This window comes from Panthera leo, chromosome D1 (genome assembly GCF_018350215.1).
Source record: "Panthera leo isolate Ple1 chromosome D1, P.leo_Ple1_pat1.1, whole genome shotgun sequence".
Taxonomy (NCBI): Eukaryota; Metazoa; Chordata; class Mammalia; order Carnivora; family Felidae; genus Panthera; species Panthera leo.
The window spans coordinates 21416066-21438846 of NC_056688.1; the positions used below are offsets into that span (position 1 = coordinate 21416066).

At 37.1% G+C, this 22781-nt stretch overlaps 1 protein-coding gene across 1 annotated transcript; it reads left to right on the forward strand.

Annotated features, from left to right (window-relative positions):
* The first annotated feature begins 289 nt into the window (after positions 1 to 289).
* On the forward strand, positions 290 to 3292 carry LOC122200281 (olfactory receptor 143-like). The gene is made up of 2 exons (XM_042905802.1): positions 290 to 301; positions 2360 to 3292. Exons 1-2 carry the CDS (start codon positions 290 to 292, stop codon positions 3290 to 3292), a joined length of 945 nt encoding a protein of 314 aa, XP_042761736.1.
* The last annotated feature ends 19489 nt before the right edge of the window (positions 3293 to 22781 follow it).

The following is a 22781-nucleotide window of genomic DNA, read 5'->3' on the forward strand; positions in this document are numbered from 1 at the left end:
TTTTCAAGATTGCTTTGGCTATTCGGGTCTTTTCTGATTCCATACAAATTTTAGGATTGTTTGTTCTAGCTCTGTGAAGAATGCTGGTGTTATTTTGATAGGTATTGCACTGAATATGTAGATTGCTTTGGGTAGTATTGACATTTTAACAATATTTGTTCTTCCTATCCAGGAACATGGAATATTTTTCCATTTTTTTGTATCTTCTTCAATTTCTTTCATAAGCTTTCTATAGTTTTCAGTGTATAGATTTTCCACCTCTCTGGTTAGATTTATTCCTAGGTATTTTATGGTTTTGGGTGTAACTGTAAAAAGCATGACCTTCTATACCAGATGTCTCAGCTACTTCTGAACCGTGACTAATAAGTGGGTGTTCTTTTAAGCCACTAAGTTTGTGGTAATTTATTATACAACAATAACAAGCTAATATATAGGGTGATGGTGTGACCCCAGGTTAAGAAAACTTTTAGAGTATTCCAGACTTGAGGCAAGAGAGCTGTATCAGAGGCAATGCAGTGAACAGGAGGGGTAAGAAACCAGGAATTTTAAGGAAATAGAATTATGTAAACTTTGAAGATAAGATGGTAATGGTTAGTGAGAATGAGGAGCCCTGAATAATAACCCATTTCTAGGTTAGCTAACTCGGTAAAGGATGGTGCCATTAACATATAAAAGGATAGCAAGAGGAGACCACAAGGGACCACAAGGAGATGGTGAATTCAGTTTAGTGGGGATGTCTAGTAAATAGTTGGGTACCTTGGGGAAGAGGACCATGCTATAGATATAGATAAGGATAAAGAGACAGGCAATCTAATACTTACTTAGGACTTACCCTATACCAAGAATTTCCCTAAAATGTGCTAGAGATTATGAGGCATTTAATCCTCAAACAATCTAGGAAGGTAGGAATTATTATTAAACTTATAATGTAGATGAGGTAAAAAAGCCTCAGAGTGATTAAGTAATCTTTCCAAGATCACACACATACCCAGTGGAAGAATTTGAATTCAAGCTTGATTAATTTGACTCTAGATCTCATTCTTTTAACATTTCTCTATTACACTTTTCTAGAGATGTGAAAGACACCAAAAGTATTAGAGTTATGACACATACTATATCATCAATCACAGAACAATAACAAAAAAAAAGTATTGGGAATGGCAATGGCTCTGCCCCTGAACACTCCTCTTTTATAATTGAGCACGAGCTCTAGGATAACTAGGAGCACAAAGGAGGCTACTTCCTCCCTGCATGGAAAATTTGAAATTCTTAATGTGAGCTGATAACGTGGAGAACGTTGAGTCTCAAAGGAACGAGTGTTAATATATTGACAAAGGATGTAAACATAGGCTCAATAATTTCTTCCCTCAGGAGCCTGGTCAAACTTTGATGCTAAATGAGCCTTGTTTTCCAAGCTTCTAAACAAGTTGCTGAGATCCATGGAGAATAAGATAAATTCACAATATTAGCCCGCTGATGATTTGGAGACATAAAGTTGATGCATTTGCCTTGCCCCAAAGATATTTTATGCAAATCCACAAACAAGGGATATTGGCTTCTCCATTTTCAGAGGCTTTGTCTCCTTCAGGAAAGTGAAAGGAAAACACTTAAGTGTCTAGCAGTAGTGAGGTCTCCAGGCAGAAGGAAGTTGGGCAGCTGAGTCTTTCTGTTCTCATGTTTTCATTCTCACAGCTGCAGCAGTAAAGAGGTGTGGGGAGACCACCTGTCCTTCCTGAACAATTTATTGTGATTTTGAGGTAAGACTGGATGAAGGGAATGGGTAGGAGATGTTCAGGACGATAGGGGAATTCAAATTCCTCCAGTTACTATGTGTGTGATCTTGGACAAGTTACTTAACCTCTCTGAGCCTTTTTACCTCTTAGCACTTTCATTAAGCCAGGTACTGAGTTTCTGAAAGGTAAAAGGGAGACAGTGGGTTGAACAATGGGTGCAGTGGGTATCATAGTGACTTTACTGTCTCAGAGCCTCAAGAATATTCATAGGAAGTGGTCCCATGTCCAACTGTCGGCTCCTTTGTTCTCTGTCTGTATGGCCTTGACCAGCCTATTCATCTCTTCAAGATATTGCTTTCACATGTGACCATCACTTCATCCTGGTTTGTGTCAGTCCAGGGGAGGTTAGGAGTTATGGGTGAGATCTGAAAACATGGAAGAAAAGGACAAATGAGAAAAGAAAAGTTAAAGGTGGAGAATCCTTGCCCTGGCTCTTCTTCCAGGGTGCTGTCCCTACAGCCAGACTCAAGCTCCCGTAGAACAAAGCCTTATTCTAGAAACAAAGGATCTGAATCCTGTCCTGATGTGACACCTCTCTCCTTTTCTCACAGATCACAGCCTGGCAGGTAATGGCTATGGAAAATGACTCTTCAGTGACAGAGTTCATCCTGGTAGGATTTACAGACCGACCTCAGCTCCAGTTACCCCTTTTCTTTCTCTTTTTACTGAACTATGTGGTCACTATGGTAGGAAATTTGAGCCTAGTTAATCTAATATGCCTGAATTCTCACCTGCACACTCCCATGTACTTTTTCATCTTCAACTTATCCTTCATAGATTTCTGCCACTCTTTGGTCATTACCCCTAAAATGCTGATGAGCTTTGTCTCAGAGAAGAACATCATTTCCTTTACAGAATGCATGACTCAGCTGTTTTTCTTCTGTTTCTTTGTGCATTCTGAGTGCTATGTGTTGACAGCCATGGCCTATGATCGCTATGTGGCCATCTGTAAACCTCTGGTGTACACGGTCACCATGTCCCCTCAGGTCTGTTCTCTGCTGATGTTTGGTTCTTACGTGATGGGGTTTGCTGGTGCCATGATCCACACAGGGGACATGGTCAGATTGTCCTTTTGTGATTCTAACATCATCAACCATTACATGTGTGACATCTTCCCCCTCCTCCAGCTCTCCTGCAGTGGCACCTATGCCAGTGAGTTGCTGAATTCCATTATTGTGAGCACAGTTGTCATAATATCCGGCTTCATTATTTTCATTTCTTATGCTTTGGTCCTGTCCAATGTCCTCTACGTCTCATCAGCTCAGGGTTGGCCCAAAGCCTTCAGCACCTGTGGCTCCCACATAGTAACTGTGGGTCTGTTCTATGGGTCTGGGTTGTTCACACATCTCAAGACCTCTCCTTCTGATTCTGTGGACCAGGGGAAGTTCTCAGTATTTTACACCAATGTAATACCCATGTTGAACCCCCTCATCTATAGTCTAAGGAACAAGGATGTCAAATGTGCTCTGAAAAAAACCCTGAAGAGAATTGCAAACTAAGCAGAATCAATGTTTCTGAGTTGTTGGTGTGTGTTGTTTCTGAGTTGTTGTGTGTGTGTGTGTGTGTGTGTGTGTGCACATGTCCTCATAATTTTTTTCGGAACAAGTTTTTTTTGTTTTAAATACTTAATCCTCTGTAAGCATGTCAATTAAACGTGCAAACATTATTGAATTTCAGGGTTACTCTCAGTCCCATACTGACTTGAACTTTATTCTTAACATCATGTTCTAAGACTCAGCCCAATCCATACTTCCTTTTTAAACCACCTCCCACTTTGCTTCTTTCTATGTACTTTTCATGTATAAGTAAACATTATAGTGGTATGCTCTCTGATTAGGTCACCCCTCTTTGTTTTCCCTAAAAACAATTGCATATGGCCCTTCTGTTTTTCAGCATTTGGGGAATGTTTACTGTGTAAGTTATAAATTTCCCTGAATTTCAGAGTTCTTTTTATCCTGGTTTCTATACTGGATTTCCTAACCCACAGAGGAGATAGAAAAAGATTCCTTGTTGAGCTTTTGGTTTTTAAAAATGTTTATTCCTGAGGATGGCTAAGAATGGGTGAGGCTCACCAACCTTCCCACCTTCTTCAAACCCACCAGTGATAAAAATTACAGACATTTCTTTAGAAACATGGGTATGTTTCATAACATTGAGAAAATGGTTTGATATAATAGAGAGAAGGTTGCCACTGCCCTGGCTGCTGGTCAGCTTTTTTCTCCTAATATTTTCATAATTCTTAAAAAATATTTTGACCATATTGAATGAAACAGAATTCATAGCTTAAGGAGTGTCCTTGGCCACAAAATAAAGTGTCAGGTTCAACATGAGGCTTCTCTGCCCAGATGCACAAAAAGAATTCCCCTTTGCAAAGGTTGGAAGCCCTTCTTATTCTGTTCAAGACCTACAAACAAGAATGAGCAGACCCTTCCCATGGAGGGCTTCATGCTTTCTTTTTTTTTTTTTTTTTTTTTTTTTTATTTTTTTATTTTTTAATATATGAAATTTACTGTCAAATTGGTTTCCATACAACACCCAGTGCTCATCCCAAAAGGTGCCCTCCTCAATACCCATCACCCACCCTGCCCTCCCTCCCACCCTGCCCTCCCTCCCACCCCCCATCAACCCTCAGTTTTTTCTCAGTTTTTAACAGTCTCTTATGCTTTGGCTCTCTCCCACTCTAACCTCTTTTTTTTTTTTTTTTTCCTTCCCCTCCCCCATGGGTTTCTGTTTTGTTTCTCAGGATCCACATAAGAGTGAAACCATATGGTATCTGTCTTTCTCTGTATGGCTTATTTCACTTAGCATCACACTCTCCAGTTCCATCCATGTTGCTACAAAAGGCCATATTTCATTTTTTCTCATTTCCACGTAGTATTCCATTGTGTATATAAACCACAATTTCTTTATCCATTCATCAGTTGATGGACATTTAGGCTCTTTCCATAATTTGGCTATTGTTGAGAGTGCCGCTATAAACATTGGGGTACAGGTGCCCCTATGCATCAGTACTCCTGTATCCCTTGGATAAATTCCTAGCAGTGCTATTGCTGGGTCATAGGGTAGGTCTATTTTTAATTTTCTGAGGAACCTCCACACTGCTTTCCAGAGCGGCTGCACCAATTTGCATTCCCACCAACAGTGCAAGAGGGTTCCTGTTTCTCCACATCCTCTCCAGCATCTATAGTCTCCTGATTTCTTCATTTTGGCCACTCTGACTGGCATGAGGTGGTATCTGAGTGTGGTTTTGATTTGTATTTCCCTGATAAGGAGCGACGTTGAACATCTTTTCATGTGCCTGTTGGCCATCCGGATGTCTTCTTTAGAGAAGTGTCTATTCATGTTTTCTGCCCATTTCTTCACTGAGCTATTTGTTTTTCGGGTGTGGAGTTTGATGAGCTCTTTATAGATTTTGGATACTAGCCCTTTGTCCGATGTGTCATTTGCAAATATCTTTTCCCATTCCGTTGGTTGCCTTTTAGTTTTGTTGGTTGTTTCCTTTGCTGTGCAGAAGCTTTTTATCTTCATAAGGTCCCAGTAATTCACTTTTGCTTTTAATTCCCTTGCCTTTGGGGATGTGCCGAGTAAGAGATTGCTACGGCTGAGGTCAGAGAGGTCTTTTCCTGCTTTCTCCTCTAAGGTTTTGATGGTTTCCTGTCTCACATTCAGGTCCTTTATCCATTTTGAGTTTATTTTTGTGAATGGTGTGAGAAAGTGGTCTAGTTTCAACCTTCTGCATGTTGCTGTCCAGTTCTCCCAGCACCATTTGTTAAAGAGACTGTCTTTTTTCCATTGGATGTTCTTTCCTGCTTTGTCAAAGATGAGTTGGCCATACGTTTGTGGGTCTAGTTCTGGGGTTTCTATTCTATTCCATTGGTCTATGTGTCTGTTTTTATGCCAATACCATGCTGTCTTGATGATGACAGCTTTGTAGTAGAGGCTAAAGTCTGGGATTGTGATGCCTCCTGCTTTGGTCTTCTTCTTCAAAATTACTTTGGCTATTCGGGGCCTTTTGTGGTTCCATATGAATTTTAGGATTGCTTGTTCTAGTTTCGAGAAGAATGCTGGTGCAATTTTGATTGGGATTGCATTGAATGTGTAGATAGCTTTGGGTAGTATTGACATTTTGACAATATTTATTCTTCCAATCCATGAGCAGGGAATGTCTTTCCATTTCTTTATATCTTCTTCAATTACCTGCATAAGCTTTCTATAGTTTTCAGCATACAGATCTTTTACATCTTTGGTTAGATTTATTCCTAGGTATTTTATGCTTCTTGGTGCAATTGTGAATGGGATGAGTTTCTTCATTTGTCTTTCTGTTGCTTCATTGTTAGTGTATAAGAATGCAACTGATTTCTGCACATTGATTTTGTATCCTGCAACTTTGCTGAATTCATGCTTTCAATTTGTAACTTTCACTTTGGAGGAGACAGAATTAACATTTATGGAGTTCTTAAAAAGAGTTGTCTCTTTTCAAATGCTATCATAATCCAAGTCTTAGTGCCCTGTTTTATAGATGGAGAAACTGAGATTCAGAGATTCAGTTCAATTAGTTCAGAGCAGAACCCAGACTTCTACCTAAGTCATCTAACAACAAACCCTGTATTCTTTCCATATTATCATTTTGCCTCTCAGGGTGGAATTGAAGGAGAAAGATAGGAAGTATAAGAAAAGGGAGATGAAAATCTGGAGAATTATTTTAGAATCAGCTAGAAAGGGTAGGAATGACACCCTTAGCCAAAAATCCCTATAGTGGAAGAATGGTCCATTAAGGCTTTAGCACCAAGCTGGAGAAATGCTTATGCTTCTAGAAATATTTAATATGAATTTTTATGATTTTATAGCATAATATTGATGAGGCATGACTGAATCTCTGTAAATACTTTCAAAATGAGACAATTACAATAGTTTACATTTGAAAAAAGGGAAAAATGTAGTGTTTTCATACTACAAAATATCAAAAATTGAGCTCTACCAAATTTCTTGTTTTGTGTGAATACAGAGATACAATACTAATTTATTTTCCTTAATGATTCTCAGTGGGGCCAAAGAAAGACACTCCATACATGCTATATCAGTGACTATGGTATGCTCAACAAAGTTTCAGTAATATCTGTGAGATATTTATGCTTAGTCAAAGGGATTGCAAGTATTAGCTTATAAGTACCACAAAAAAAAGAAAGAAAAAAAAGAATAAGTATGACATATGTTAATACCAGTTAGAAATTGAGAAAAATGAACCTAATTAATTTAAGTTGATTTAATCTGACTTGTTATAATAACATTGGATATAAGATATTTATAAATATAGATGATATAGATAGATAGATATAGATATAGATATAGATATAGATATAGATATAGATATAGATATAGATATAGATATATCAGACTGTCATGATTTTGTTTATATCTCTGTCTAATCAAATAGAATTTGACCACCTAATCTTCTTTCTTTCTCCTATGCGTGGTTAGACTAAAATCTGGCAAAATAAATATTTATGTAATTAAATTTACATAGCTATCTGATATGAATTTTTCTCTAAGGCAAATTAAAAGGTTATGTTAATAAAAACTTTCATTTTTTTTCCATAGAATTAGTTTTCTCTAAACCCATGGCTATAAATCTTCAAGACCAGAAAAAAAGAGTCTGGTTTGATACAATGGAAAGAAATGCCATTCTTTCTGTTATAACACACGTGTCTTTCAAACTGGCTAATGTTCTAGGTAACCAGCACTCCCCACTTGCAAAATAACTTGTTTCTCCTGAAGTACTTAGAGCTCCTTTGAAACAAAAAAAGGAACTGTTTCATTGGATTACAGCACAAATTAGGAAAAGCATGCAATTTTACCTTCAGAAAAAAATGAAATAGGGTTTTGTTGTACTATTTATTATATATGTGAAATTTAAAACCTGTCTCCAAAATGCAACCTATGTCTATGTCAGTAGGAGCTAACAATAGCAAGTGAATAAATTAGCTGTGTATGCAAAGTGGCTGTGGAATTTTTATATCACGAAAATTCATCATGGTAGATAAAATTTTGTCTCAGGGTGGCAGCAGAAACACAGTATGGACATCTGTGCTGTTTTCCACAGTCCTTAGGCCTGGCTTGAACCATGGTAAAAATTGATTGCATTTTAGTGTCCTCATTAGGACTGGCAGTTACCTTGCCCTAAATCCTAGGCTATTCGAATGCTAGGTATCAGATACCACACCAGGAAAGCAATGTCATTATTGGCTTTACCAATAACGAGTCCTCTTTCATGTAACACCAACCTCATTTGCTACAGTTATGGGTTTTTGCCACTAAAAGCTGTTAGAGGTAAGTTACATACAAATTTTGCTTCTATTCAAAACTATAAGTTATTCTGGGGTGCCTGGTTGGCTCAGTTCATTAAGCGTCCGATGTTGGCTCAGGTCATGATCTTGCAGTTTGTGGGTTCAAGCCCTGCATCAGGCTCTATGCTGATAGTTCAGAGCCTGGAGCCTGCTTTGGATTCTGTGTCTCCCTTGCTCTCTGCCCCTCCCCCGGTTGTGCTCTATCTCTCTACCTCTCTCTCAAAAATAAGCATTAAAAAAATATTTTTAAACTATAGAGAAGACAGGATCAAAAGGACTTAGTTTACCTAGATTATCTAATTTAGGCTACATCCAAACCATATTCTCAGGATATTTGGTGATAATATCATCATGGCACGTTGGTACCAGGCTAAATTCAACATAATGTTAATTTCACTCACTATGGACTCTGGAACCTACAACATTTGTTTAGGATTAAAAGTAGAATGAATAAAAGAGAATTAATCAATAAGGCAGCATGTGCCAGATAATGCTCATTGTCTTTGAGCTCTATACTCTTCTCTCTCCTTTGTATCTCCAAGGTTAGAAACCTGCTGCCTGCATATCAGAAACACTCCCACAATCTTTTTTTTTTTTTAATGTTTATTTATTTTTGAGAGATAGAGACATCATGAGCAGGAGAGGGCAGAGAGACAGAGGGAGGCCCAGAATATGAAGCAGGCTCCAGGCTCTAAGCTGTCAGCACAGAGCCCGACGCGGAGCTCGAAACCACGAGCCGTGAGATCATGACCTGGGCCGAAGTCGGACGCTCAACCAACTGAGCCACCCAGGTGCCCCACTCCCACAATCTTGATACAGCAATGAATAATTTTTCCCTTGTCTTTTAGGAGCTTTAAGTCTATACTAGAGTCTGACAAGCAGTTTTACACTTACAGTGAGGACAACAGGTACAATAGTGCCCAGCCATATGAAATTGGTTTAGGAGGCTGGAAGATTTAATAGAGAAAGTAATGTTTAAAAGAAAACAGAGGAAGGACATGAGTTAACTGAACAAAGACAGAAATGAGCATTGTCTGATGAGAAGGCAGGTGGGAGCGTGGCAGGGAGGATGTATTCTAGAAGAACAGTATGAGGAAAGGGCCAAAGGTGATAGAGCATGACGCATTCCAGGAGGAGCCCAAGCATGCAAATGGAAGCATACATGGTGATTACAAATTAGGGCTGTAAAGAAATACAGCAAAATGTTAAATACTGGCTGATTCTGGGTGATGTCTAAGGTGTGGCCTGGGATCTACAGTGAGGATTTAGTCAATCTAAGCAGAGGCTGGATGTCATCAGGTTTCCAAGACTAAGGCTGGGCACCAATAGAGGAGCTGGGGGAGGTTGCAACAGGCCAAGGAGGATGCATATGTCCACCAAATACTGAGTTTAGGAATTCAAGCTAAGGCCCCTGAGAGATGGGCATAGGTATCCATATTGCCCATCTTGGTTATTTTCAGCTCAGACATGAATATGGATGAACCAACAGAACACAAACCTCAAAACTTGAGACTGTATATAACTGGGTCAGCATGGAGAGACTCCTTCCTCTCCAAGGTCACCAGCCTGAGAAATTCTTGTTGTGTACTCCTTAGCTCTGTTATTTAGAAATAGGACACTAAGAGAATTCACTGTTCTGATCTTTCTTGCAGGGATGACTCTCCTAAATTGCCTAAAGTAATAGTGTTTATCCTCTTGAGTTATTCATCCAGTCATTCCACAAATTTTTTTTTGAATACCTATCATAGTAGGTGCTGTGCTTGGGATATAATATAGAATAAAACAGAATCCCCTACATTTGTGGAACTCATTCATACTGTGGTATAGAATGGTGGCTATGACCAGGTAGAAAAAATGTCTGATTTCCCTCAGTTTTGAGATGAAATATCAAACAGAATAGGTTAAAAAAATGTGGTTAAGAGAAATCAACCCAGAAGGGTGCCTGTACTCAGGTTAAGCATTCACCTCTTTGATTTAGGCTCAGGTCATGATCTCACAGTTTGTGAGATTGAGCCTCACATTGCAGAGCCTGTTTGGGATTCTCTCTCTCTCCCTCTCTTTCTGTCCCTCCCCTGTTTGTGCTCTCTCTCTTTTTTTTTCTCTCTCTCTCCCTCAAAATAAATGAATAAACTTAAAAAAAGAGAAATAAAGAAAAATCAACCCATGGAGAGAATAATGTGTGCAGCTGTGCATTTGAGTTCACTCAGAGGAAAATGACCCTTTTTCATTTGTGATTAATTCTGTTCCTTTTCTTTCTTCAAATTTTTATTTAAATTACAGTTAGTTAACATGTAGTGTAATATTAGTTTCAGGTATAGAATTTAGTGTTTCATCACTTATATATAACACCCAGTGCTCATCACAACAAATGCCCTCCTCAATACCCATCACCCACCTACCCTCATCCCCTGCCCACCTCCCCTCCAGCAACCCTCAGTTTGTTCTCTATAGTTAAGAATCTGTTTCCTGGTTTGCCTCTCTTTTTTCCCCCTACTAAATTCCACATATGAGTGGAATCGTATGGTATTTGTCTTTCTCTGACTGACTTGTTTCACTTAGCATAATACTCTCTAGCTCTATCCACATCATTGCAAATGATAAGATTTCATTCTTTATGATGGTGAGTAATATTCCACTGTGTGTGTATATACATATACATATACGTATATATGTGTGTGTATATATATATATATATATATATATATATATATATATATATATATACATACACACACACACACACACACACACTACCTCTTCTTTATCCGTTCATCAGTCAATGGATATTTGGGCTCTTTCCATAATTTGGCTCTTATCGATAATGCTGCTATACACATTGGGGTGCATGTGCCCCTTTGAATCTGTATTTGTGTATCCTTTGGATAAATACCTAGTAGTGCAATTGCTGGGTTGTAGAGTAGTTCTATTTTTAACTTCTTGAGGAACCCCGATGCTATTTTCCAGAGTGGCTATACCAGCTTGCATTTCCACCAACAGTGTAAGAGAGTTCCCCTTTCTCTTCATCCTCACCAACATCTGTTGTTTCCTGAGTTGTTAATTTTAGCCATTCTGACTGATGTGAAATGATATCTCATTGTAGTTTTGATTTAATACAGTCCTTTTTTAATGGAGAGAATTTTTTTTGTATATTACCCAATCTTTCCCAAATATCATCTGTTTACAATTATGATCAGCAAAAGAAAACCACCAGATGATTGATTTCATTATGAAAGCAATGATAATGGATGTTTGCCCTATGGAATTTGTGGTGGGATTTACCCTGACTCAGAGTCTCCTCATGACCGTAGAAGAAAGTAAAACTCAGCTAATATCACCAAGAATACCTGCCTAGAAGAAAATTTTGATCTTCAGCCCGTTTCTTTTATTTTTAAGATTTTAAAAAATTTAAATCCAAGTTAGTTAACATATAGTTAATAATGGTTTCAGGAGAAGAATTTAGCGATTCATCATTTACATATAACACCCAGGGCTCATCCCAACAAGTGCCCTCCTTAATGCCCAGCACCCATTTAGCCCATCCCCCCACCAATATCCCTCCAGTAACCTTCAATTAGTTCTCTGTATCTAGGAGTCTCTATGGTTTGCCTCCCTCTGTTTTTATCTTATTTTTCCTTCCCTTCCTCTATGTTCATCTGTTTTGTTTCTTAAATTCCACATATGAGTGAAATCACATGTTTGTCTTTCTCTGACTGACTTATTTCGCTTAGCATAATACACTCTAGTTCCATCCATGTTGTTGCAGATGGCAAGACTTCATTCTTTTTGATCGCCAAGTAGTGATCTATCGTATGTATATACCACATCTTTATCCATTCATCAGCCGATAGACATTTGTTCTAGCCACTGTTTCTAAAACTTTCTCTCCTAAGTAGGATAGACAGAGTTGGAAGCAAAAACAAAAACCCAATAGTTTTAAGTTTGTTTAGTTGGTTGAAAGAACACAGATTTTGAGAAAATTTTCAGGATCCAGAGCTAGACATATATGTTTAAGACTTGACATGAAAGGCACAATCCATAAAAGGAAAAGCTTGTAAATTTAACCTTACCAAAATTAAATGTTTTAGTTGTGTCAAAGATTCTAGTAAGAGGATAAAAAAAGAAGATATGGAAGAGGGAGATATTTGCAAGCATATATCTGACAGAGAACTATTATCAAGAATATATAAAGAACTCTCAAATCTCAACAGTTAAAGAAAATAAAGGGGCACCTGGGTGACTCAGTCGGTTAAGTGTCCAACTTTGACTCAGGTCATGATCTCACGGTTCGTGGGTTCAAGCCCCACGTCAGGCTCTGTGCTAACAACTCAGAGCCTGGAGCCTGTTTCAGATTCTGTCTGCTGCTCCCCTGTGCACTCTCTCTCTCTCTCTCTCAAACATAACATAAAACATTTAAAAAATTTTTTTAAAGAAAAGAACAGTAAGTTAGAAAAAGACATGAACAAACATGTTACTGAAGAGGTCAGGCAGATGACAAATAAACACATGAAAAGGTATTCAATATCATTAGGGAAACACAAAACCACAATGAAATAACACTGCAAATCTCTCAGAATGGCTAAAATAAAAAAATAGTGACAGTACCAAATGCTGGCAATGATATAGAAAAACTGAATCACTCAAAAATCACTGCTGGGAATGTAAAATGTTACAATCTCTCTGGTAGAGTTTTCAGTTACTTAGCAATTGCACTCTGGAACATACATCTCTGAGCAAGGAAAATTTATTCTCACACAAAAACTATACACAAATCTTCATAGCAGCTCTATTTGTAACAGCCCAAAACTGGAAACAACCCCAATATCCTTCAGTAGGTTAATGATTAAACTGCATATGTCTGGATACCATATGTTTTCACTCTTATCTGGATCCTGAGAAACTTAACAGAAGACCATGGGGGAGGGGAAGGAGAAAAAAAAGGGAGGGGGCCAAGCCATAAGAGACTCTTAAAAAATCTGAGGGTTGGGGCGCCTGGGTGGCGCAGTCGGTTAAGTGTACGACTTCAGCCAGGTCACGATCTCGCGGTCCGTGAGTTCAAGCCCCGCGTCAGGCTCTGGGCTGATGGCTCGGAGCCTGGAGCCTGTTTCCGATTCTGTGTCTCCCTCTCTCTCTGCCCCTCCCCCGTTCATGCTCTGTCTCTCTCTGTCCCAAAAATAAATAAAAAACATTGGAAAAAAAATTTTTAATAAAAAAAAAATCTGAGGGTTGATGGGGTGGGAGGGAGGGCAGGGTGGGTGATATTGAGGAGGGCACCTGTTGGGATGAGAACTGGGTGTTGGATGGAAACCAATTTGGCAATAAATTTCATATTAAAAAATAAATAAACTGCATATGTCTGTCCACATCAGGGAATACTATTCAGTAATAAAAAAGGAATGACCTATAGGCACATGCAACAACCTAGGTGAATTTCAAGGAAATTATACTGAGTCATGGACTATATTATTCCATTTATATAATATTAATTAAATGAAAGAATTTTAGTGTTAGAGAGTAGATTATTTGTTGCCAATGTTTAAAGATGAAAATGAAGTTTAAGGAGGGAGATGGATGTGATTAGAAAAAGACATGAGAGGTCTTTACGGTGAAACCATTCTATATCTTGACTGTGATAGGTGACTACACAAGCCTACACATGTGATAAAGTTGTATATAACTAAACACACATACACACACACACATACATACACACACAAATGAGAAAAAGTAAAACTGGGAAAATCTAAATATACACACACAAATGAGAAAAAGTAAAACTGGGAAAATCTAAATATACACACACAAATGAGAAAAAGTAAAACTGGGAAAATCTAAATATACACACACAAATGAGAAAAAGTAAAACTGGGAAAATCTAAATAAAACCAATAGATTATATGAGTATCAATAATAGTTGAGATTTTATACTATAGTCTTAAAATGTTGCCATTGAGGGAAACTGAATAAAAGATACACAGTATTTATCTGCATTTTTATAACTTCATGTGAATCTACAATTAAAATCAAAATTAAATTTTAGTTTTTTAAAAAAGATAAAGAGGGCCCCTGGGTGGCTCAGTTAGTTAAGCATCTGACTTCAGTGTATCCTTAATACATATTGTTCTGGGGCATCGTATGTGCATTCTAGTCCTACCTACATGAATTTCCCCCACCAATAGAGCCACCCAACATACCAAGGGATTCCCAAGATTCAAACTGGGCCCACTAGAAGTATATGTGTTAAATGCATATTTTGTCCCACATCAGTTCAGATTGATGAAAGTTAAGTTATAGTCAAGCAGTTTAGGCTCAATATGTAGAACCAAAAAATTGATCAAATATCCCTAATCTCTGTGCATTTGTATTCTCTTTGGATGAATGAGTCATCCACACCCAACACAGCCCAAATCCACCTTTCTTCCCCACCTCCTTCCACTACTGTATCCAGATATCTATTTTAGCTCTTCTGCATCTGAACTACCCTCCAGAAACTTTTCTTCGATTCTCTTCATTCCCAAAAGCATCTACATTCTTCCTTTCCAGGAAGCATTCATTTGATTGAGACTTCTGCCAGCTTTATAGCAACTAAAGCTTCATAAAATCCTAGGCATAAAGGTAAAAAGGAAGACCAAGGCTGCAAAATATTCAGTTTCTGAACTTACTAAAGATTTGGGAACTCTATCATCTACATAGTCAGAAAGAGAGGGAGAGAAAGAGAGAGAGAGAGAGAGAGAGAGAGAGAGAGAGAGAGAGAGAGAGAGGAAGGAAGGAAGGAAGGAAGGAAGGAAGGAAGGAAGGAAGGAAGGAAAGTGTACATATATTTTAACATGGTATGGAGAATATGTTTATAATCTGATTCACTCAGACTTTTATTGTTGTTGCTCTTGTTATTTAGATGAAACCTACAATTTCATCCAAAACTCAATGAAGATTCTGCTATATACTAAAGGTAGTAAAATAAATACTTTTTAAAAAGGAGTCCAGATAAGCCTAACAGAGGTTCATAGGGTCTGATGAAGTGGTGGGCTTCACTAATTAATGGTGAAATTACCTGTCTTGGGTCTGGATTTATTTGTTCGGATGTATGCTCCATGGTGTAGTGCTGTATCCCCAGTGCCAAATGCAGGGCCCAGTACATTATAGATGCTCATTTAAATGTTTCTTACATCAATATGTGCAAAAGGAAAAAAGCAATGGGAGTGGCCACCATCCAGAGCAGCAGATGTGTGTGGGAAGTGGGGAAATGGGGGATGAAGGCAGTAGAATTCTATGTCAGGAGCTGGTAACAGAGCTTCAGAGAATGTGTCTGTACTCCCATGGACTATTCTCTGAGCTCTGGCGAGAGGGGCAACAGACAAATGTGACAGAAACTCGGGGGCACAAGCAGCTGTTCTTTTCCTTAGAGAAGAACAAAAAGAGCAACATATCCTCTGATTAGTAAAGAGGGAGGTGGCAGGAGAGAGTAGTGTGCTGCCAGTGAGATGTCTGGTTCTTGAGCACAGCAAGATCTTTCTGGAGACTCCCAGAAATTCTGGTTTTTTTTTTAAGTTTATTTATTTATTTGAAGAGCGAAAAGGAGGGAAGGAGAGAATCCCAAGCAAGCTCTGTGCTGTCAGTGCAGAGCCTGACCTGGAGCTTGATCTTATGAACCCTGAGATCATATCTGAGCCAAAATCAAGAGTTAGATACTTAACCAACTGAGCTACCCAGGTCCCCCTCCCAGAAATTCTTGGGGGAATTTCATAAGACCTGAATTCTTACATTAGTTAGTGGAAGTACAAGCAGGTGAAAATTATCTATTTTAATATATCATTAATAGTTTTTAAATCTTAGAATTAGAGGTCTTCTAGTGCAACCACCCCTATCTGTGGTGAAATAGCTTTTCAGACGTTTCATTCAGCTTCTCAGATATTTGTAGCCATGGTCACTTGAAGGAAGAGCCATCTCCAGCACCACAGATTATCAATGTCATGGATCCAACAAAAGTATTTTCCCCAGGCTCTGTTGAATGGGCACCATCACCTGGAAAGCCACAAACTTTTCAAAATGTTATAAACAAGCAAAACAAAAATTGCTTTTAATTCACAAAATGTTAAATTCCTATAGGGATAAGTATTATATTTAAGAAGTGTTTAATACTCTTCTTACCTGCTAGACATCAATTAACTTTGAAGGGAGACAAATCTTCTAGTCACATTGATATTAGAGGACTAGTACAAACAGTATTTTGAAGCATCTACATTTGTTCAACAAAAAGTTCTGTGAATTTTAATTACAATCGTTATAAAATCCTTATGTGATTTTTAAGTACAGAAGAAACTATTAAAAAGAAAGAAAACCCCAGAAAAGAAAGAAAATGGAATGGAGACAGAACTCACAAGAGACATTTTAAACGCTAAACCAGGCAGTTCATGGAAACAGCCACCAGGCTGTGCTGGTGATTCAATGATGTCATTTAAACAAGCAAAAAAAAAAAAAAAAAAAAAAAGAATTTTACTTATAATTTATATTTTACATTTTTCTTAGGCCCCTAAATGTATTGCCATGGATTTTACATAACTCCCTACATAAAAATTTCAACTCATTATTAAAACACATAAACTTTTAAAAAAGATGTTCTTGAGGGAAAAATTTAAGCAGGTTGAATATATTCAATTTTTAAAACTTACTGGGGGCACTTACAATGTTGTGTGATGAGGAGAGAATGGATAAGACATGGCGATCACAGTATAAATAATATACACAAATATAAACAAAATGTTTCAGTAGAATGTTAGCTGCAAGCATCATTTTCGTTATTTTGTTTACTGCTCTATCCCCAACACCTAGAATATAATGCAAGTACAAAAAGAAATAGCTGTTGAGTAAATGAAAGATTTAATGAATCAATGATTATGTAACAGATGTTTGTAGAAAATGCTATGGATATAAAAATTAGTTATTATATTCTCTAGTTTTAAATGCTTACCAATATAACATATGGTCCAATTTTATTCCTGTAAAACAGTGTTTTAACTATCTTAAGAGCATTTGATGAAAATTTAAATTTTGCAAATCCCTAAGATATACCACAAAGGGATAGCCTCATTTGCTATTCTCTAGAATAAATGGTGTCAAGAAGATAAATTCTATATTTTGTGTAATCGCACCAGAATATTTTATATCACTAAATTGCATTACAAAGTTATTTGTCCTTATTTTAATTTTAGTATACAAAATTATATGGCAATAAATCTTTTTTTTTAGCCAAACACAATGTCCCCGAAAATTCTGACATATTCCCAGACTGAAGTTGATCTACCCCTAATCTTGTGAGAGTTGTTGAAAATGAACCAAGGTTAAATGTTCCATTGTAACTGCTTTCTTCATCTGGTTCTGGAGACAAACTTTTTAAGGATATGTGCGAGTGACCATTTTTGAATCTAAACCAACACAGACTGTATCTCACTTACAGGATAAGTGTCTACCCTCTCTTCCATGTTAATTTGCAACCATTTCTCCAGATTGTCACTTTCTCTTCTCCTCTCATGTTTCTATATATATATTTCATATTCCTATTTCTTTCCATTTCTTCCTAGAAAGCAATGTGTATTAGTGCAAAAAAACACTGGCGTTAGAGCCAGATAAAGTAGGGTTTAAAAATAGGATCTGCCAAAAATCATGATTACCTCCATAGATGCAGAAAAAGCATTTGGCAAAATACAACATCCATTTATGATTAAAACTTTCAACGTGGTAGATAGAGAGGGAATGTACCTCAAAATAATAAAGTCCATAGATAACACACCCACAGCTAACATCATACTCAACGGTGAAAAGCTGAAAGCTTTTCCTCTAAGATCACAAAGAAGACAGGATTCCCACACTGACCACTTTTATTCACATAAAATTGGAAGTCCTAGCCAAATCAATCAGGAAAGAAAAAGAAATAAAATACATTCAAATTAGAAAGGAAGAAGTAAGGGGTGCCTGGGTGGCTCAGTTGGTTAAGAATCTGACTTCAGCTCAGGTCATGATCTTGCCATCCATGAGTTCGAGCCCCACATCTGACTCTGCTGACAGCTTAGAGCCTGGAGCCGGCTTCAGATTCTGTGTCTCCCTGTCTCTCTGCCCCTCCTCTGCTTGAGCCATCTCTCTCTTTCTCTCTCTCTCTCTCTCTCTCTCTCTCTCTCAAAAATAAATAAACGTTAAAAATTTTTGAATAAAAAACAGAAAGGAAGAAGTCAAACTGTCACTATTTGCTGATGATATAATACTATACATAGAAAAGCCTAAACACTCCACACACACACACACACACACACACACACACACACACACACCCTGTAAGCATTAATAAATGAGTTCAGTAAAGTTGTAGGATACAAAGTCAATATACAGAAATAAGTTGTGTTTCTATACACTAATAACTAAGTATCAGAAAGAGAAATTAAGAAAACAATGCCATTTGCAATTGCATCAAAAAAGAATGAAAGACCTAGAAATAAATTTAACCAGGAGGTAAAAGACACTGAAAACTGTAAGACATTGATGAAAGAAATTGAAGAAGACACAAATAAATAGAAAGATATTCCATGCTCATGTAATGGAAGAATTAATATAGTCAAAATGCTCATAATTCCCAAATATATCTAAATATTTAATGCATTTCCTGTCAAAATTTGAATGGCGTTTTTCACAGATTCAGAACAAACATTCTAAAATTTGTATGGAACCGCAAAAGATCCCAAGTAGCCAAGGCAATCTCAAGAAAGATTAATAAGCCAGAGACATCATGTTCTGTGAATTTAAATAGTATTACAAAGCTATAGTAATGGAACTAGTAGGATATTAGGTTAAAAACAGACACAGTGATCAGTGGAACAGAATAGAGAGCCCAGAAGTAAGCCCATGCACATATGCTCAATTAATTACAACAAAGAAGCCAATAATGTACAATGGGCAAAGGACAGTCTCTTCAATAATTGGTGTTGGGAAAACTGGACAACAACATGGAAAAGAATGCAACTGAACCACCGTGTTCTACCATGCACACAAATTAACTCAAAATGCACGGAAGGTTTGAAATCATAAACTCCTAGAGAAAAACGTGGTCAGTAAGCTCCTTGACATCAGTCTTGGTGACAATTTTGGGGGCTTGACAGCAAAAGCAAAGCAACAAAAGCAAAAATAAACAAGTGGGACTACATCAAACTTAAAAACTTCTGCCCAGCAAAGAAAATGATCAACAAAATGAAAGGACAGCCTACTGAGTGGGAGAAAATATTTGCAAATCATCTATCTGATAAGGGATTAATATCCAAAATATATAAAGAACTTGGGGTGCCTAGGTGGCTCAGTTTGTTGAGCATCTAATTCTTGATTTTGGCTTAGGTCATGATTCTGGGGTTGTGGGATCAAGACCCATATTGGGCTCCATGCTAAGCATGGAGTCTGCTTAAGATTCTCTCTCTCTCCCTCTGCCCCTCCCCCCCCAGCAGCACACCCTCTCTCTCTCTAAAACAAAACAAAACAAAAAAGAAGCCTACAACTCAGTAGCAAAAAACAAAACAAAACAAAAAATCAGACAAAAAGGGGGCAGAGGATCTGACTGAATAGACATTTACCAAAGAAGACATACAGATGGCCAACTGGCATATGAAAAGATGCCTAACATCACTAATCATGAGGGAGATGCAAATCAAAACCGTGGTGAAATATCACCTCACACCTGTTAGGATGGCTATTATCAAAAAGACAAGATAGCAAGTGTTGGCAAGGATATGGAGAAGAGGGAACCCTTGTGCATTGTTGGTGGGAATGCAAATTGATGCAGCCACTGTGGAAAACAGCATGGAGGTTCCTCAAAAAATTACGAATAGAACTACCATAAGATCCAGGAATTGTACTTCTGGATATTTATTCAAAGAAAACAGAAACACTTACTTGAAAAGATATATGAACTTGAATGTTCATTGCAGTATTGTTTACAATAGCCAAGATATGGAAACTATATGTCCATCAACAGATGAATGAATTTAAAAAATGTGACATTGTATGTATTTTTAACATATCTTACATGGTTTTATATATATACACACACCATGGAATAAATATACGGAATATATATATCATATAACATGATATATACCATATTTTACATGGATATATATACACACATATATATGTATATATACATACGCACACACACGTATATCTACCTTGGAATATTATTCAGCCATAAAAAAGAATGAAATCTTGCCATTGATAACAACATAGATAGATCCTGAGGGCATTATATAAAGTGAAATAAGTCAAAGAGAGAGAGACAAATACCATATAATCACACTTATATGTGATATCTTAAAAAAATATTCACAGATACAGACAGAGAACATATTAGTGGTAGCCAGAAGTGAGAGGAAGTTGGGCAATATGAGTAAAGGAGTTGAAAGGTACAAACTTCCAGTTACAAAATAGATAAGCCATGAGGATATAATGTACAGCATGGTGACTGTAGTTAATAATAGGGTATTGCATATTTTAAACTTGCTGAGAGAGTTAATCTTAAAAGTTCTTATTATAAGAAAAAAATTCTGTAACTATATATGGTGACAGCTGTTAACTAGACTTATTGTGGTGGTCATTTCGTAACATACACAGATACTGAATCATGGTGTACACCTGAAAATAATATAATATATGTCAGTTACACCTCAACTTAAAAAAATAAGATCTGCCACATTCTGGTGATGTTCAGGAGATTTCTTTAACTCTGAAACAGCTTATTCCTCTGTAAAAGATGATAGTCAAGGGAATACACATTATTTCTACCTTCTAAGAGGCTAAGGACAAATGGGAGTTGCGTAGAAAGGTATTCAGTCATTCCTAGGAAGTTCCTCTGCCACATCTGTTTCCTTTATGGAAGAGGAAAAAAGGATCTTTGTATGTGCTAGGGAGCTATATTTGCACAGTTAAGAAAACAAAGAAATTTCATGCTATAGACAGCCCTTGGTCCTTAACTAAAGACAATATGCTTTGTTTTTTGCTCTTACAATTATAGGTCCCAGAATTTTTGTCCAAAACTTAGATAGCTAGAATATAAAAGGAACTATATATAAAAATGAACAGGACAACGAAAATATCACATTTTCCCTAATATAGCATGAGTTACTCAGGGCCAGGAAAGAAATTTGACAAATGTAATGTCTCTGTGAATTTTGTCCAAAGAGGGCAGGCAGTTTGATAAACATTATATGTTGCTAGAAATAAAAGCAAATGGACAGGTGCCTGGATGTCTCAGCCAGTTAAGCATCCCACTCTTGGTTTTGGCTCAGGTCATGATCTCACTGTTTGTGAGATGGAGCCCCATGTCGGGCTCTGCACTGACAGCACGGAGCCTGCTTGGGAGTCTCTCTCTCCCTCTCTCTCTCTGCCCCGCCCCCGCTCACTCGTGTGTGTGTGTGTGTGTGTGTGTGTGTGTGTGTGTGTGTGTGTGTACACGTACATGCACAAGCATGCACATGCTCTCTGAAAATAAACTTAAAAAAAAAAAAAAACACTGGCAAACCCCTTGCTTAAAAAAAACGAATAGGGGTTTAGTTCTAGCTTAGAAGAGAGAGAGAAAGAGATCCAAACTTCAAATTGGCTCTATCAAGTCCTATTTTATAAGGTGAATTTAATCAAGATTGTATGATGAATTTTCACTGTGGAGATGATCATATGATTTTTCTCCCCACTCAATTAATAAATAAATTACATTCGATTTCCTAATGTTGAACCATCCATGCAGTCGTGGACTAAATCCTACTTAGATGAGTTAATGATGGTTTTGTTTGTTTGTTTTTTCTGCTGCTAAAGTATCTAAAATTTTGTTTAGGATTTTTTAATTGATATTCATAAGTAAGGTTGGTCTGTAGTTTCCTTTTTTGTATGCTATCTTGCCAGATTTTGGCATCAATGTTATGCTTATCACATAAAAATAATTTTGGAGCTTTTCTTCTTTTTCTAGGCTGAGGATCTGTTTAAATAGTACAGGAAGTATTTGTTCTTAAGACGAATTCTTCTGTGAAACCATTTGGGTTTGGGAATTTTTGTAACTCTTTGACAACCTTCTGTATTTATCCTATGGAATTGGACTCTAGACTGTCTATAACGTTTCAACATTAGTCTTATTAAATTAGATTTTCCTCAAAAATGGTCTAGTTCATCCAGGCTTCTTAATTCATTTGAATAGAGCTGAAACAAAGTAGTTTATTTGGTGGGGAAGGTTATTTCCTCTATTTCTATCTCCCCTTCTTTCCTAACTTTTGTATTTGTTCTCCCTCCCTTTTTTTCTGAATTAGAACAGATAGAAGTTGATCTGTTGTATCAGTTTTGCAAAGAATCCACTATTTTTTATTCATTCTGCTATTGTGTTTTCTAATTCAATAATTACTGATTTTAACTATATTAATTGCTACCCTATATTTTATCTAATTTTATTATGCTTGTTTTCCTGGCACGTTAAGGCTTAATTCATTTATTTTCATTGTTCTGTTTATTGATACAGTATTTAAGGTTATGAGCTATTTTTCTGCTTTAGCTGTACACATATCCCATAAGTTGTAAAATGTTGAGTTTTTATATTCCTCTTCTGGAAAGTTTATAATTTTGCATGTTTATTTCA